The sequence below is a fragment of the Strix uralensis genome, chromosome 33 (assembly GCF_047716275.1).
Source record: "Strix uralensis isolate ZFMK-TIS-50842 chromosome 33, bStrUra1, whole genome shotgun sequence".
In the NCBI taxonomy this organism is placed as follows: Eukaryota; Metazoa; Chordata; class Aves; order Strigiformes; family Strigidae; genus Strix; species Strix uralensis.
Genome location: NC_134004.1, coordinates 2283613 through 2300898, shown reverse-complemented (window position 1 = coordinate 2300898; position 17286 = coordinate 2283613). Strand labels below are relative to the sequence as shown.

Below are 17286 nucleotides of genomic sequence, written 5' to 3'. Positions count from 1 at the left end.
TGTGTTTGGGCTCCTCTGTGGCTTTAAGGTGCGGAAGCATTGACAAGAGTTTTGCTGTCAGACCTTGTGCGACTTGGGGGAGAAGAGGAGGAGAGCTGGTGCCCAAACTGACCTCAGAAGGTGGACTGGTTGGGTGAAAGCAACCCCTGGGGTACCCAGGCTGTCAGGAGCTGGTGGGTTTATTGGCCTAGCTGAATTAATCTTGGATCAGGCACTTCTCTTCACGTTCTCTGCCAGGGACTACAAGCTCTGGATGTTTCTAAGCAAGCTGCGAGGGCATCTGTAGGTGTGTCTGTGCCCACCTGGTGGCACTGTGTCTGCCCTGGGCCCCGCAGCCGAGGCGCCCGACCCGCTTTTGGGAGATGATTTCAGTTCCTCAGGTTAGGTCATGCTCCAGGGAGGGACCTGGTGATGCTCTGCGTGGCTGCAGCCAGGCTCTTCACACGGTGCATGGCAGGAGGAGCAATGAGCATGAATTGAAATAAGAGAGGTTCTGGCTGGATATGAGGAGGAACTTCTCCCTGTGAGGACGGTCAAGCATTGGAGTAGGTTGTACGGGCTCCATCCTTGAGCCTTTCAAGGCCAAAGTCCAAATCAACCTACTCTGGTCTCATAGCTGTCCACATTTCACGCAGGAGGTTGAACCAGAGACCTCCAGAAGTCCCTTCTGACTTGAATTATCCTGTGATCCTACGACAACTCTTCTGGCCATAGCAGGAACTTTGCTGCTTGTGCTCTCGCATCTCAACCCATCTGCTGGCAGCAGCTGGCATGTCCTCCTCCCATCCAGCTCCTTGACCCTGGGGGTGCCCAGCTCCTGGCTCTCTCAGCGTGTCTCTCTCGGCAAGCTCTGAGCATGATACAATCCCTTCCACGTCGCCCGTCTGCGCTGCTGACGCGTTCGCCGGTGAACCGGCACCAAGGAGCTGAGCGTTGCCTCCAGCCTTTGCAGGCAGGCTGGGAGCTGAGGTCATAGCTTGCTGGGTGGAAAGATTTGCTAACACGGTCATTCCTGATGTGTTTTCTGAGCCTTTTTGAAAGGCAGGAATCCACCTTCCCCTGCAGACCCGCCTAGTCTGGTGGCACGGCTGCTTTGCTAAGTCTGGAGACGGAGCTCTGGCCATTCAGGTAGACCCTGTCCAGGAAGGGGACAGTGCGGTTGCTGTCATGAAGCTTTAAAACATATTGGTCTTCCCTCTCTAGCCCATTCTGACCTCACAGTGTTTCCCATCCCAGGACTGGAGTGCTTGGGTGAGTTCCGCATTCTAATTAATAAGAGAGCAGGTATTGATCCAAGCTGTTGAATTGATGGAGAAAGTACCTTGCCCCTGGATGGATTATAACATCCCTTAAATGCTCCTTATTTCTCATTGAAATCTGTTTATCTCCATTTGGTTCTTGCTCTGCTGTTGGACAAGAAAGATCCTCCTACACTGAGAAATGTTGCCCCTTGCAGACACCCCCGATCACAGTTCCTTCAGCCCATGACCCTTCCCTGGGTGCACACAGCACAGGACATACGGACTCTGAATCTTTACTGACCTTCTTCAAGGGCAGGTGCCAGAGCTGGGGCCCATCCTTGCGCCTGCAGAGGTGTGTCGGGCTTTGGAGGAGCCAAGTACGTAGATCTGACAGTGGGACTTTCCTGAAGGCTCAGCTCACCTCCCTTTAGATGTCTTCACCTGAGCATCACTTTAAAGTCGACAGAGGGGAACAGCTTTTCTAGGGCATGAGTCATCTGGGCTATTTTGGAGATGAACTGTACCTGCTCTGCCCAGGGATTTCACGTGTGGTTTTTCACTTGTGTGACTGATACGGTGCCCATGGAAAGTTGCCCTCCCAGGTCAGTTTGGTTGTGTTTTCTATCAGCCAACCTATGGCAAGCTGCTTGCTTCAGATCAATATTTCCTTTTTCTAACTGGCTTGATGAGAAAATCACAACTGTCTGGGTCAGGTTGAGAAACTGCCGTTTCTCTTTTAGCAGTCGCTGCCAAGTTTAATTAAACTCAAGTGGTTCCTGTGCCCAGGCTGGCTCTGAAGATCTTAAAGATGAGGTGCAACTGTCTTTTTTGTGCCCTGATAGATCTGCTTTATATGCCTGAAAGGTTTGGGGAGTAAAAGCCACCTGCAGAGCCCCGTGAGCCACCCAAAGCCCCTCTCTCCTGGGGCCAGGGGAGGTGGGACGGGCAGGACCCACAGCAGTGGGACCCCGAGCCCTTCCCAGCTGGCTGGAACCTCCAAGCAAGCCCATGCTTTAACCTTTAGAGCCCAGGATGCTCGGGCGCTCCCCAAACCCCACCTGAGGGTAGAAAAAGAGCCAGTTTTTTGCTGCAGGTGCAGGACAGGGTGGCAGCGGGGACTCAGGGTGGCCTCTGGACCGGCAGCCGAGGAGGTCATGCCACGAGGGTGGGTTACCGCCTCCGATGCCAACGTGCCCCGCAGCTCAGAGCGGTGCCCAGAGCGTGCCAGAGGCTTTTGTTCATTCTCCTGGTGTTTAGGAAAACACAGTTTTGCCGGCTATTATTTCTTTATCTGGATACAAACCCTCTGGGCATTTTAAAGGGAAATAAACAATTTCCAGTCACTCAGCTGGTGACATTTGCAAAGTGCCCTAAACTTTCGCGGCCCCTTTCTGTGAAACTGTTTGGCCTGAGCTTCTCTAATGAAAAAGGCAAAGAAGAGGTAGCGGTCGGTGTGTACAGGCGATGGGCTTTCATGTGGTTGGTTGCCCCATCGGAGTTGTTTTTAAGGAGATATTAAAAAGGCAGGGGTCTATAGAAACTCCCGTGTAAGTTGGGCTGTGCCTTGCTTCACAGGGAACGTGCAGCGAGGAACCCACCGGGTTGTGCCGGCAAATCCCATCGGGGAGGTTTGAAACGGGAGGTGCAGATTTGGCACCCGGAGATGAGGGAGATGATGAAGCCACCGAGTTATTGCATTTGCTCCCGGAGTCAGGAGAGGGCGTGCGGCGCGGGGCCGCGGGCAGCCTTTGCTACAGAAACATTTAGTCAACTTGAAGACTGTTTCGAAAGCTGAATTCAGAGCTGCTCCGGCTCTTTCCCCAGCCCATTGTTGTGGTTTTACAATCACATTTTCCTGTTTTTAAAACAAATGTTTTTCTCTCCCCTGGGGCCGTACGAAAGCCCCGCAGGAGCAGCAGGGGAAGGCGGCCGCAGGGCTGCGCTGCGCGGGGGGGCTGCAGACCTGGAGCAAACCCACCCGCCGGCCTCGGCGTTGGCATCACCCCCTCCCTCTAATTGCCGTTCACTTTGCGCAATGGGCGGCAGCGCTAACAACAACGGGAGGGTGAAACAGGCAGGCAGAAGTGTGATTATTTTTATTTTTTAATCTTTTTTTTTAAAGTCGATGGTTCCTCTTTACTGTGCTGTGGTTTCACGCTCAGCAGCAGGACGGTGAAGGTATTTTTGTAGGTCTTATTCAAGGAGTGTCTATTTAAAACAAACTTCTGGGCTGCCAAGCAAATGTCATAGCACAGGCGGAGGACGGGGCTCTTGGGGAAAGGGGGCGGCTGGTGGCAGCCCCTCGAGGGCTTCTGCCACTTCTGCTCTCTGATGGGTGCTGTGAGGTCTCCGAAGGTCCTCAGAGCCCAAGTCCCAGCTGAATCCGTACAGAGGGTGGACCCACCGCGGCGTACGCGGAGGCGGTGCAAGACAAGGGCCTGTGGAGGAGAAAAACTATTTATTATACAAGTTCCTCTATGCAGAGTGTCTGCACGCTCCCAGCGTTTTGCATTTAAATATGAATAGTTTTACATTTACTGAATGGAAGTCAAGAAGTTTAAATGCTGAGCTCTGCCAAGTTGCTTCAGCCCTGCCTGGTGTTTCCAGGCAGGGTGCAACCGGGGCCAAAACTGCAGTGGGAGTGGGCTAATGCTTGCCCAGCGTGGCCAGGACCTGCTTGGCCCATACTCTGACCCCACTTCTTTCACTTGAACAGTTGAGACCCTGAGATATGAAACACAAACCCCATCCTGGAGACCCGACCGGTGCCTGTTTACCCAAAGCACCGCTCGGCGCCTCCTTCCCAGCCCAGCTGCATGTTGCCCAACGCAGGGTGTGAGTTGCTGCTCTCGTATCACACATCAGCAAATAAAAAAGGCATCAAGGACTCTTGTGCCCAAGTCAGCAACTCACCCACCTGCTTGCTGGGTCAGCCAGTCCCGCTGCTGCTGGCAGGCTCAGCAGGTTGGCCTCAAACCCTCCCAAGCATCCCAAATTCAATCCCTAGCAGTGAAAAAATTGGGAGGGGAAAAAAGGGAGGTTTTTAGACAGGATTTGAGAAAACAGAGTGCGTTTCCCTTCCGATCGCGTCTCCAAACCTGCTGGTGCCAAGACGCGCTGCCCCGGGTGCCCTGTTCGCTGTGGCCCCGCTCCGGCATGACGGGGCTTGTGCGGATGCGGGGAGCAGAGGCAGCTTGATCTGCCCTGCCACGCAGGCCAGTGGGGTAGGAAATGTCTTTGGCTTGGTCTGTAGGTGGAAGATAAGGGCATGCTTGGAGCGCATGCTGTGTGCTGGAGCATTAGCAGGAGATCCGCAGCTCCTGAGAGCAAACAGTGATTTTCAGCATCTTATAATGAGGCTAAAAGCATCCTACTGCCAGACTGTGAGTTCCTGCTGAGGCCAAAATATATCTGAAACAAGGACAACCCCATTTTCCCCTGGAAAGCAGGAGAAACCTTCATTTTTTCATATTTGTGAGGCCCACAGGTGACCTGGGGTTCCAGACCATGCACAGCCCTGGACGGGCCCCGAGAGCAGAGCTTTGTGGTTGCAGGGCGGGCAGGTGGAAGGAGCTGCGGTTTCGGGATGGAAAGATTGTGGATGGGGAGAGGAAGACAGAGATCAGCACAAAGCCAGGGGAGAGGATTCAGGGCTGTCCCCGAGGCTGTGGGTCCCACCTGCAGCTCTGTGAACTCCCCTCTTATGCTCAGGTAATTACGGAGCCACGAGGATGCAATCAGTCCCGGGGAGGGGGGAAGCTGCTGGCTGCCATGTCCCTCATTTTACCAGGTTCTTCCTTGTGATCAGCAGGATCCTCACGCTTGGACACAGCCCTCCCGACGCTGGCAACGGCCAGGCGTTCGCCTGGTTGCCACCACACACCGCCGGGGAGATACCAGGCGTCTTTCTGTTCCCAGGGCTCCGGTTAGGACAGCCCATGCCAGGAGAAAGCTGGCGGCAGCCCAGGTTCCCAGCACGGCTCTATAAACCAGGGCGGGCCGGGGAGCTGAGCGCACGTCAGCGGATGCTCTCCGCCGGGGAGCATTGCTCTCGTCTGATCGAAACCGCAGTCACTCCTCACCTGCCACAGCCACCACCTACGTGGCCTCTTGCTGTTCCAGATGTTCCTGCTGGCAGCGGGCAGGGAGGCTGCAGGCAGCAGGCGTGGGAAGGGGAGCGCAGCGGTGCTGAGCTGGGGCGGGCAGGAGTTGGCGGCTGGGGGGCTCCAGGATGGGGGACGAGGCCGGGAGAGATGCTGAGAATAGGGCTGCCCGTGCCTGCCACACACGGGGCACATGCCCAGCCTTGTGGCCTCTGTCATTTGGGGGGCCAGGAGTCACCCCCAGCCCTGGAAATGTTCCCAGCCTTATCCCTGTATTTCCCAGCTCTCCGGTTTGCTGCGTGACTTGGTGTGAAGTGGTGTGATGGGTGGGAACTAGGAAAGCGCCCGGCTGCTCAGCAAAGGCTTGGGTGGGGAACTGCCACCACTGCCCACCCTCCTTCCTCCTCCCAGGCACACCAAGATCAGGTGGCCAAGAAGGCCAGTGGCATCCTGGCTTGTATCAGCAATAGCGTGGCCAGCAGGGACAGGGAAGGGATCTGACCCCTGGGCTCAGCACTGGTGAGGCCACACCTCGATGAGTGGGTTCAGTTTTGGGCCCCTCACCCCAAAAAGGCCCTTGAATGACTCGAGCGTGTCCAGAGAAGGGCAACGGAGCTGGTGCAGGGTCTGGAGCACAGGTCTGATGGGGAGCGGCTGAGGGAACTGGGGGGGTTTAGTGTGGAGAAGAGGAGGCTGAGGGGAGACCTCCTGGCCCTCTGCAACTCCCTGAAAGGAGGGTGCAGAGAGGGGGGAGGAGTCTCTTGAGCCAAGGAGCCAGCGGCAGGCCAAGAGGGAATGGCCTCAAGCTGCGCCAGGGCAGGGTCAGACTGGCTCTTAGGAAGGATTTCTTTGCAGAAGGGGCTGTTGGGCGTTGGAATGGGCTGCCCAGGGCAGGGGGGGAGTCCCCATCCCTGGAGGGGTTGAAGAGTCGGGTTGAGCCAGCGCTGAGGGATCTGGTGGAGTTGGGAACGGTCAGGGTGAGGTTCATGGTGGGGCTGGAGGAGCTTCAAGGGCTTTTCCAACCTCGATGATTCTGGGATTCTATGACCTTCTTCAGGTTCTCCTCCACCCTGAGCACCAGGGCTGAGCCCGTGTGGGGATGCTGTGGGAAGCCTCCCCACTCGCCATGAGCCGGCTGCTAGGGAGTTGGGATGAGCCTGGGCAGCCTGGAGCGTCTTTGTCTGCTTCGCCGACAGTCTGAGGGTTGCACAACGTGTGGGGGTGAAGCGCATTCATCTCCGCCGATCAAAATAGCACGTTTCTTTCACAACCGGCAGCGGGTTCTGCACATGTCCCCCTGCCCGGCCGCAACAGAGCCCCAGCCTTGCTGGCAATGGTCTGGAAGGGAGGAGAGACTCTAGAAAGGGAAGTGGTGCCTTGCTTTCCAGGCTAAAAATACTGGCTGTGCTTCCAAAATAATTTTGGTTGAATGATCTCGATTGACCCCACGCTCCAAGGCTGCCGGCTGGTTCAATTCCCCAATAACTTCAGTCTGCGCTTTGGCCACCTGCATGGAGGAAGATCTCAGTGGGATCTTTTTGCTCTTGGAGGTGAGTTTTGCTCTTCTCGTGCAGGGAATTTCTGAATGAGGTTGTAACGGGAGGAGCCAGGCTGCTGCTTCTTCTTTTTCAAAATGCAAACATGAAAAAATTCACCAATTTCAAAGTCGAATACAAAGACCAGAAAAACTCTGGTTTTCCAGCCCGCCCTAAATCTGACCTTTCATTTGAGCTGTTATTTTGTAAAACAAAACCACCAGCTTCCTCCAGGCTGCTGCGGGGTAGATTCCCAGGGGTTATACTGGAATGGGGAGCAACCTGCAGGAATGGAGGGGCTGGCTGAGCTCAGGAGGACCAACCCCCAGCTTGCCCTTCCCGATGTGTCTGAGCCTTTTTGAAGGATGAATTTAAGGGAATTTAGGGCACTGAACAGGAGAAAGAACTAGATGAAGGGGATGAAACCCTTTTTGCTGCTGCTGCGCAACTTAAACCATAGAGAACGGTCCCCACCAATCACACCTTTGCTTGGCTCCACTGAGTAATATGCAAATTTATGCAGAATGGGGCCTGCTGGGACTTAGGTTGTGAAGTTGTTGACTGTTCTCAGAATGAGCTGTTAGTCATAAAAACACTGTCATGGCAACTTTGGTGTCGCTGGGGCTCTAGGAGCACGTCAGCGTCCCAGCCCAGGAGACCCCTGGCCCGGCAGGTGAGTCCTCGCAGCCCTGGGGTGTCCGTGGGTCTGCTTGGTGCTCACCAGTGGGTTCGAGGCAGCTCACCCACCCCAGAGTCCTGGTTTCCCACCGCTCATGCCTCCGGACAGGCTTTGCACCTCATTGCATCCCTCTTGTCACCGCTTTGCTTTGCGGCGTGCTCCTCCCGTGGTCCCAAAGCACAGCCCGGGCTGGCGCATACGTGGACCCTCTTCCCGGCGGGGGTCTGAGCCTCCAGCAGCCCCCAGCCACGCGCTGGATTCTTCACCAGCTCGGGAAATGGCCAGTGCTTTTGCAGCTCATGAAATCAGGGACGTCAACGCTGCTTCCTCCACTGGTCAGCTTCCTCCACTGGCACTGACGCTGAGGTTTCCCTATTATCTCCCCCAGCTTCAGCTTGGGATTAATTTTCAACCATCTTAAATGACTAGGACTTCTGTTCTGGTGTTATTTTCCAAATCAGAGAGGCATTAAGTGTAACCTTGGTAATTATGAATTATTAAAAAAGCCTTCATCCCCTCCCTCTGTCCTGGCTCTGGACTGAGCTGCTATCAGGGGCTGTTTGAGGGTCGTGCAGCTCCTCAGATGAGCTTTTGCCAGGCATTTCTAAAATGAAACTGTGGATTGATGAGGTTTTAAGAGTTTGGGAAGGAAAGGCCAATCCAGATGAAAGGGAAAGAGAAAGCCCCAAAGGTGAGATGGACCGTGAGCGGCTGCAGTTTGAGTGTCCCAGCTTCAGCGAGTGCTGAAAATAACCACTTGGTAACTGGGGCTTAGCTGGGTGCCAGCCTGTGTGCATGCATGCATGCTTGATATGTAACTTCCCATATTCTGTTCTGGTATCGTAAGAGCGAGCAAAATAGCTCAGCAAAAACAGAGCCACTGCCCACCCGGGTTTCAGTGTTTATCTCGCTGCATCTGCACCGACTGACCTCCGGAGATGCAGCGCGCTGCAGCTGAGCGGCAGCTCTTCCAGGTCTCCTCGCCCTGGGACGAGGCAGGGCTTTGCTCTGCATCTGAAGTGATTTCTTCTTTGGAAAAGAGAAGTGTAATTCAGTGGTCGGAGAATCCCCCGTGCTTTGGATTTCCTGGAAGTGCAGCTGTCTTCTTGCAGAGGAGCTGCGGCCCAATTACTGCCAGCGCCGGCTGTTCACGCCGCGGTCAGGAAGGAAATCTCGGGTGATCCCACTGTGCCTTTGAGTGGGATTTGAAGCCCCTGAGCACCACTTCCTTCACCCTGAATTTGGCTCATTTTCTTTCCTGGAGGTTCTAGGTCCCCCGTGGGGATGCTCCCGCTGCCCTCAGCTCATCCCTTCTTCACCCCGTTGTGTCTGGCTGCAACGGGAACTGCCCCGTCCTGGCCCCGGGAGGGTCCGTGGGTGAGCTCCCGCAGCACGGTGATGGGGGAGTCACGCAGGAGAAAGGTCTTAAGCCTGCAATTTTATGCAATTCAGGAGTTTTACTTGAGGCTACGTGGAGGTGCCTATCTCCAATGAGGTTTGCAAAGCTCTCTCCAGATTAGGGCCTTCTGGCAGCCTGTTTGCTGGCCCTTTTCTCCCCAGTTTGGTGGCTTGGACGTTCACCCAGGATGGAGGGGACTCAGGGTCAAGTTTGGCTTCTAGCAACAAGGGTTTGAACCATATTCCCACTCGCCCTGGGTCGTCCTGACTACTCAGCTGAGGGATTGCTGGGACAAGCTGCTCATGGTCCCTCCTGTTGAAGCAGGTCTGCTCGATATAATAACAGATTTATTGGGTATGAGACAATGTGGGTTGCTCCTCCTGGGGATGAGGGTGCTCCTGGGCGCTCCCATGGGTGAGCGACCTGAGTTTTGGGCCTTACTGTAACAGCTCCTGCATTTGCAGTACAGCTGCTGAGATGGTTGGGGGCTCCAAGGAGAGGTGAGGGGAGCTGCCCTGTTAGGGTGGGCAAGAGGAGATGAAGGAGAGGTCTAACCACAGCCCAAGGGCAAGCACAAGGCAGCAGAGCCAGTCTATTCCCAGTGGTGCCACGTTACAACAAAAAGCAGCTGGGACAGTTTGTGGCTGGTAGAGGCTGTTTCTCAGCCCTGAGGTGGAAGGTCTCCACCCCTGGAGGTGACCAGCCCAAGAGAGGCAAAGCCCCAACCACCCTGCTGTGGTGGTGGGGAGGGTGCTGCTCCGCACGGGAGGCTGGACTGGAGCCTCCGGAGGTCCCTTCCCACCAGCACCCCAAGCCCTGAGACAGGTGCCTGTCCCAGGGTGGCTGTAGGACCAGTGCCTTGAAAAGAAACCATCACCCGGTCCCAATGCGATGTAGAGACGGGAGGTGCTGGAGCCTGACCAGAGTGTCAAAAACCCAGGATGCTACATGCTGGGTGCTTGAAAGACAACCTAAATTTTCATGTGGATTTTAGAGTACCTGAAAATACTGCTCAGAAAAGGAATGTTTGGCTCAGCTCCAATGAAAGAGCTGCTGCGCTCCTTAAATTTAAGGCAGACCGTGATCCGTGTAATATTCCGGATTAATAGTATTTAATTTTCAAAGAGAATGCACTTAAGACCAATACAAATAGCAGTAGAAAAGGCTGGCAAGCTTCATGGCTCCTTCCTGCTTGCACATCCCATATCTCTCCGGAGCCACCCTTATATTTACCAGCCGGATGCGACAAATCCAAATGATGTGGCCACTTGAAAGGACTTATCGTTGGGGACCGAGGCCCAAGGAAACGGGCAGGAAACGGCACCAATCTGCCAAAGACAGCCCCGTGTTTTCAGCTTTGTCCCCTCTGCGCTGTCATACAGCTCTCGCTGCAGACTTCGCTGCATTTCAGATTTTTAAGTAAATCTGTGGTGGAAGAGTCTTTTCCAAAACTTAATTGAGTGAGTCTGGGCTCAGGGATCAGCTGCAAGAGATTTTAAATGTGCAGTTCCTAGTTTTTCCTCTTGAAACGTGTCTGTGAATCGTGCCGGACTCTCTCGAGCAAAGAGCAGGCAGGTTTGGGAAGTGAGATAAAAAGCTGCAGTAACGGCAGAGCTCCTTACCAGAGAGTTCTTGCTGCAAGAGGCGAGTTTCTTAAGTTCCTGCATGTAACCAACCTGACCTTTACATTTTCTGTTTCTGGGATTTACAGGCTGTAGCAAAGCTTCTCTGTGGCTCACTGACCTCAGAGGGATGGGTTTGGTAGGACCGAACACGGTATGGTGGGCAAGGGGGGGTTGAATTCAGCAAGCACCTTGCTGTGTGACTTTTCTATGATGTTAAAAGAAATAAGTTAAGACAGAACTGACATAGTCTCCACGTGAAGCAAGCACATAAACCAGGGATGGCAAGACGTGTCCAAGCAAAACGCAGCTCAGACAGAGTCATCCTCCAAAGGCAGCGGCCCCAGCAGTCAAAGCCGCCGCCTGTGAATGCTTTTAGGCGTCTCGGCGGTGGGTTATAGGTCCTGCTGGGCTGTCGCTGGGGTTTTTCACACCTGCTCCTCGTGGTGCAGATTTTCTGCTCACGGCAGCGCCCGGGGCTGGTGCAAGGCCGCGGCCGTGGGGATCTCGGTGCCCGGGAGGTGCTTTTCCAGCCCAACCACGCAACAGGGGCGGCTGAGGGGGTCTGCAGAGCACAGCTCCGCGAGCCCCGATTTGACTCAAGCTGGTGAACCCCGGTTCTGCTCCAGGCTGGTCCCGGGTGCAGGATCCCCAGGTTTTGATCCTGGTGCAGGATCCCCAAGTGTTTGAACTCCCAGGCTGGTCCTAAGTGTTTGAACCCGGGTTGGTCCCGCGTGAAGGATCCCCACGCTGGTCCCAAGTGCTTGAACCCCCAGGCTGGTCCCGGGTGCACGATCCCCAGGCTGGTCCTAACTCTCTGAATCCGGGTGGGTCCCGGGTGCAGGATCCCCAAGCCTGTCCTAACTGTTTGAACCCGGGTGGGTCCCGGGTGCACGATCCCCAGGCTGGTCCTGAGCGTCTGAACCCGGGCCGGTCCCGGGTGCAGGATCCCCCCGTTGCCCCCCGCCTGCACCCCGGTTCCCAGCTGCACGGACCCGTTCCCGCGTCCCCCCCCCGCCCCGTCCCCGGTTCTCCCCGGCGGCCGCATCCCGGGGGCCGAAGCCCGGCCCGGCCCAGCCCAGCCCGGGGGGGCGGCGGCGGCGCCATTGGCGGCAGCGGCGGGGCGGTGCCGCCCGCACCACGGGCGCCGTGGGCCGGGCCGGGCCGGGCCGCTCCTCCCCGCCCGGTTCCGGGGCGGCGGCGGCGGCGGCGCAGGTGGAGCCGAGCCGCCCGCCGAGCCCCGCGCCCGCCGCCCAGCCCATGGCGGCCCGGCCGGGGGCCGCCCCCCGCCCCGCCGCCGCCGCCGCCTGAGCCCGCGGACGCCCCGGCCTGGCCTTTGTCCCCGCCCCAGGTAGGCACCGCGGCCTGCGGCGGGCGCGGGTCCGGCGGCCCCGGGGGCGGAGCGGCCTCCCCCGGGCCGAGACCCCGTCCCCACGGCGGGAGCGGCCTCCCCGGGGCCTCGTTCCCCTCACACCCCGGGGAGGGGGGGATGCGCCCCGGAGGGGCTCAGCTCGCCCCCTCCGCACCCCCACAAGCCCCCCGGGGCTGGCGGGCTCCGCTGAAGGGGTGCCCCGAGGCCGGGCCCCCTCCGCAGGGTGTGGGTCAGGGAGGGGGGGTCACTCTGCAGGGCCCGCGGGCAGGGCTGGCGGGGTGGTGGTGCACCCCGTAGCCACGGAGGGCTGGTGGTAGCCGCGGTGTTGGCCAGGCTCCGGGCGAGGGAGCATCCCGGCACATGGCGGAGAGCCAGGGCGGGTGCCTGGGGACGCATCGAGCGAGGGCGGCTTCGAGAGCAGCCCGGGAGGAAGCGGAGTCCCGTGTGGACGCGGGTGTAAGGGCTGGAGGAGCTGCCGGAGCCGCGGCGAGAGACTTCCCGAGTCCCCGACTCATCGGGTCGAACGGGGTCCGCGGGCCTGTGGCCACCTTCAAGCTCAGATCCGGTAACCCCGAGCCTGTTTGCTGGAAGGTTTTGTTCTAATCCTGACGCCTTTCCCTGCCGAAGGCCAGCTGGTGCTTGCGGGAGCCAGGCTTTAAGGGCAGAGGAGCGGCAGCACCAACAGCTCTGCTGGGTTGCGTCTTCCTTGGGTGTATTTACTGAAATAGCATCTTTTTTTTTCCTCTCCGAATACCTCGTTGAGAAAGGATGTGAGCGGCCGCACTGGGAAAAGAGCGGGCGATCCCCTGAGTAGCCTGAATCTGGAGACTGAGCACACGAGCCGTTGCAGCCCACAGATCCGCGGGTCGTCCAGGGTTTGCCCTTTGCTGGCAATTCCTGGGCTCCCAAAAAGCAGCTCTTCCCACACCTTTTTCCACGGTGAAGGTATGATCCGGGGTTTGGGCATGTTACGAGGCTCTGCTGAGTAATGGGACGTTGGGAGGCTCCTGCAGAGGCGGTGTTGAGATGTGCTGGACTTGGCTCCGTGCAGGAGAGACGAGGTGTCGCTTGTGGGAGAGGAAGGGAGGCGAATGACCAGAGGATTTGGCCCGTGCAGCAGTTTTTGCCCAACTGGATGTTCTGTGAGTGGTTTCTGCCCTGTGTTAGTTCTAGCAGATGGTCAAAGCAGCACGCTGCGGGAGGATGGGGAGGGTGGGCCCCGCTTTTCGAGGGTCCGGATGCGATACCTCTGACCAGATGTTTGCAGAGGATTTCAGCCTGGAAATCACGGCCTTTCTCAGGAGATCTCCAGCGCTTCCTGGTTTGCAGCGAGGACTGGAGGATTTCAGCACTTCCTACTCAGCTGCCTGATGTGAGCAGGAAGTGGGAGCGTGAAAATGGCAGCAAAAGCGCTTGCAGCGAGGCTGGAAGCTCAGCAGGCACCAGCACCTGGGTTGATAATGAGGTTAGACCTGTCCTGAACAGGGTCCTGAACCTTTTGGATGTGACATTTGGGAATGCACAAGTCACAGTGTTAGGGCTGGTCCGTGCAAGCGTGTGTCTCGTCCTGGGGCAGCGTAGGACGGAGGTGAGTGTGGACGGGTGCATGCGAGTGTGTCTTTTCCTGCAGTTTATTAAACAGTTTTGTGGCATCCTGCTGGGGCTTGGACAGGAACCTCCCCGGGGCAGGGAGAGGCTCCTGCTTTGGGTCGGTGCTGGGTGCTGTCCAGTGCAGCTCTGATCTGGTAGAGGCGTTTCAGTGCAACTCAGTGTTGCATCTGGGCAAGCAAAGTGATAAACTTCGTGGCCTCATGAGATTGCGGGTCTGGATTTGTGCCGTGGCTCAGGCAGAGATGGGGAATTTGGGCCTGCGACGGCTGGAGAACGCGCGTCGTGACTCTGGCCCCGGTTTCTGTGTTCACACTGCGTCGGGCTGTGGATTAAAGACCCAGGTTTTATCTGGTGTTGGGAGCGAGGCTGGTTGCTTAAAGTCTTTTGAGGCTCTAGAGGTGTGAGTGGCAGCACCGATAGCTTTGGGATACGTGGCTAAAGCCAAACAGTTCTCCCACCATGGGGCACTGGGATAGAAACAACTCTTGGGAGGCTGGAAGTTGGTGCTGCAAAACTGTTTAAAAACTGTTGAAAGAAAAATAAGGTTTGAAAATGTCAGTAATAAGGAGACGCTGTGTATTTGGAATCTTTGTAGCTCAGATTTTCAGGCTTTTTTCTGTTCAAATAGTGGGATGCAATAGCATATGTGCTTTTTTAAGAGAATCAGTGAGATCCTACAATCCTGTATTTAACAGCTGGGACCTTGGGGAGGGGAAAAACCAGACAAGTGTGTTGGCAACGCTCCGAAACGAGGCAGCTCCTTCTGCCCCCTTGCCTGACTCTCGCGGGGGAGGTGTGCGAATCTCCTCTTCCATCTCTGATTCAAACATCAAGACCTTAGTTTTTCTGATCTGATTTATCACCTTTTGATCTCCATCCAGCCCCGTAGCCGCTCTCTGCTCCAGAGGGACGGGACAGCCCAGGACGGGTAGGTGAGTCAGTCCTGCGAGCTGCGAGTCCGTCCGACGTCTGTGTCTCATCGCCTTGCTATGCTCCCCGAAGGCAGGAATGCATCCTTCCCCAGTTCAGGCTTTGCCGGCCTCCTATTAGCAGCCTCTTTGCTGACTTTCGTGTTGTTGGTAAAATGGGGGAGATGACAGCCGGCCAGAGAAGCGTGTCCTGGCCCTGCTGAGTTTGAACACTCTGGTTGCAGCTGGGTGGGCTTGTGTCAGACTTGAGCAGCCCGCTGTGACCGAGGCTTTGAGAGCCCGGCGCGGTTCAGCTCCTGGCTGGCACGGCTGGTCTCTCGTTTGCCCTAAAAATACTGCAGAAGCCCCTGCTGCTTGCAGCCCAGCAGCCTCGCTGAATGGCTGTAATGTTTTCCTGCCTTTGTTGGCGCCTTAACCTATGCGGTTTGTTTCTGGTCACCCTGCTCCCTTTCTCAGGACGTATACGGGCTGCTCTGCTGAACTGCCTTCCCCGAGGAGCTGGGCCGGGCCTGGAGTATGTTAGGGACGATTTTGTCACTCAGAGAAGATCTGAGTTGGTACATTTGCTGGATGATGTGATGGTGTCATGAAGCTTTCAAGGCGGTGTACAGAGTTCGGGAGGTGGGCAGGGGCTGGTGGGGTGTAGTGTGAGTTGCTAATGCTGTTAATGTTAACTTTTTAGCAGAAAAACTTGGGTCTTGTTAAGCTGAGCTGAAGAAGTTTAGGAGAGCAGTGCTGTCCTGCAGAATGTAGGCAGAGGATTTGTTTTCTTTCTCTGCCTTGGAGAGCTCCGTCTTCCCTTGAAACCATCTTCCAGATATAGCAGCAGTTGCTAACGCTGAATGAATGCGTGCTGAATTTAGGCAGCTCTGAGGCTGCTGTATGTTGTGTAGGATTCGGTCGTTTGGGTTTGAGTTTAGCCAGAGCAAGCGAAGCTGGTATGCTTGGGTGGCATTGTCCCAGTTGCCAAACTATAAATAGCAAACGGAGCCCAAGCGCTTGTTGAACTGACTTTGGAAATTTCCCAGACTCACCTTGGAGGAGGAATTCGTGCCAAGGCACATCAGCCCTTGGCAGAGTGGGGCCGAAGGCGGTGAGTGCTCGACATGATGCAGAAGTACCCGTAAGCGACTCGATGAGGTGGCAGAGTTGGTATGAGTGCCATGTGTGCGTGTCATTGTGGTCCCTGTTGGGCAATATCGGAGGATGCTGAGGAAAGAGCCTTGAGTCAGCGCTATGCTGTCACTCAGAGAAGCCTTCAGGAGGGAGGGAACATCCTAAAGTGAGGATCTCCACGGAGGTCCAGACCCCGAGGAGGGGCTGGAGCAAGGTAGCAGCTATCCGTTACAATTCAACGCCTTCGCACATCCATCACGCGTAGCTGTTTGTCTTGCCTCATCCTAAAAGTTTAGTCCCTCCACGTTCAAGGCTGAGCATGGCGGGCAGTGCTCAGTGCAGAAATGATGAAGCTGTCTCTGAGGCTGGAGTCTCGCTCGGTGGCTGGTTTGCTTCTTGCACCTCAGCACAGCAACAACCCCCATCGCTCATTCGCGGGCGGATACGTTGGGCTTTGTCCCGTGAGGTGTTTGTATCCCGGAGGAGGAACGCGTGCCAGGAGGAGAATTAGCTCTTCCAGGAGGAGAATTAGCTCTTCCACGGGGTTGCATTGCACAGTTGGATCAAAATACTGCTCACATCAGTGCAAAACAAACACTGCTGCTGGTCTGGCACGTGGTCACGCTCACCCCGCGGCCTCTCTGCGCCGCGGGAAATGACGGTGAGTGCTCCGGGGGACGGAGGCTCCGCGCGGAAAGGTGGGTGTTGAAGGTGGGGAGCAGGAGGAAGGGGCGTAGTTGGGGCAAGAGCTGCAAACTGAGAGTATCTCACACTGGCCTCCAGAAGAGACTCGTTGCTCTTGATGGAGAGATTTTGGACACATGCAGGGTGTCCCCGTGAGCGGTGCCTGCCCGGAGCATCCTCCGGGCGAGTGGGACAGGAGTGGGAGTCGCTGGTGGCCACCTGCAGGTCGTGGCTTTTGGCCGGGTTGGCTGATCGCTCTTCGGGGCTGTTTGTGCATCGCCGCGTGTAGCTCAGGATCAAAAGAGCTCTACAGGTTTACTGTAGCTATCCTAAAGTAATACCTTAAAACCAAGACCCAAACCTTTGCTTATTTTAGAAATGACTCAGTTGATGTTATAAGGCATGAAATAAGCAGGTTAGGGCTTCCTGGTGCATTTGGCTTCCTTGACAAGATTGCTCTCGCTGTGCTGATTCACTGGGTCACGTTAGGAGATCCTGGACTTTTTGTCCATCTGCTCTCCCACCTTCCTCTCCTACTTTGCCTCTTTTAGTCCCTTTCTCCACCTTCCCTTTTACTTGAGTACTCCCAGTTCTTCCCCAACTCCCCCCTCTGCAAGGAGTGTGGTAGGCATTTATAGAAATAAAATAGGAAGGTGTCCTGCTCCAGTTTGTGTTCCAGTTGTAGCTGGAAGGATGTCAGCCGGTCACTTGGCTCATCTGCTTCTCCGAAAGAGCAGTGTGTCCAAGGGGACACGTGTCCTGCAGGTGCCTCGGAGTTGAGCTCCACGGAGGGTGGGAGGAGGGCGCCAGGGCAACCTCCGGGCAGGAGAGGACTCCCTGATGCGGGAAGGAGTCGGGACTTGGTGCTGGGAGCAGTTTGCCGGGGGATGTTCTTGAGCCTTCGAAAAAGGAGAATCTCTTACGCAAGAGAGGGGAAAACAGTGGTGGTGCTGAGGCTGCTTTTTCAAAAGCTGCTGTTGCGTAAGGGTGAAGCC

At 56.3% G+C, this 17286-nt stretch overlaps 1 protein-coding gene across 4 annotated transcripts in view; it reads left to right on the top strand.

The window, feature by feature from the left end:
- The window catches only part of HDAC7 (histone deacetylase 7), an 89314-nt gene that overhangs the window by 21303 nt on the left and 50725 nt on the right, over positions 1-17286 (top strand). Inside the window, exons 1-2 of one of the 4 annotated variants that reach the window (XM_074853895.1) lie at positions 11809-11930; positions 12719-12896. The exons of 2 other annotated variants lie outside the window; for them this stretch is intronic. Coding sequence is in view for 1 of the 2 variants with exons in the window: in XM_074853893.1 (XP_074709994.1) it covers positions 13087-13093 (7 nt within the window). In the remaining variant the exon portion in view is untranslated. Of the gene's footprint in view, positions 1-11808; positions 11931-12718; positions 12897-13033; positions 13094-17286 lie in introns of those variants that run through there. One more of the 4 variants, XM_074853893.1, reaches the window with a different exon arrangement.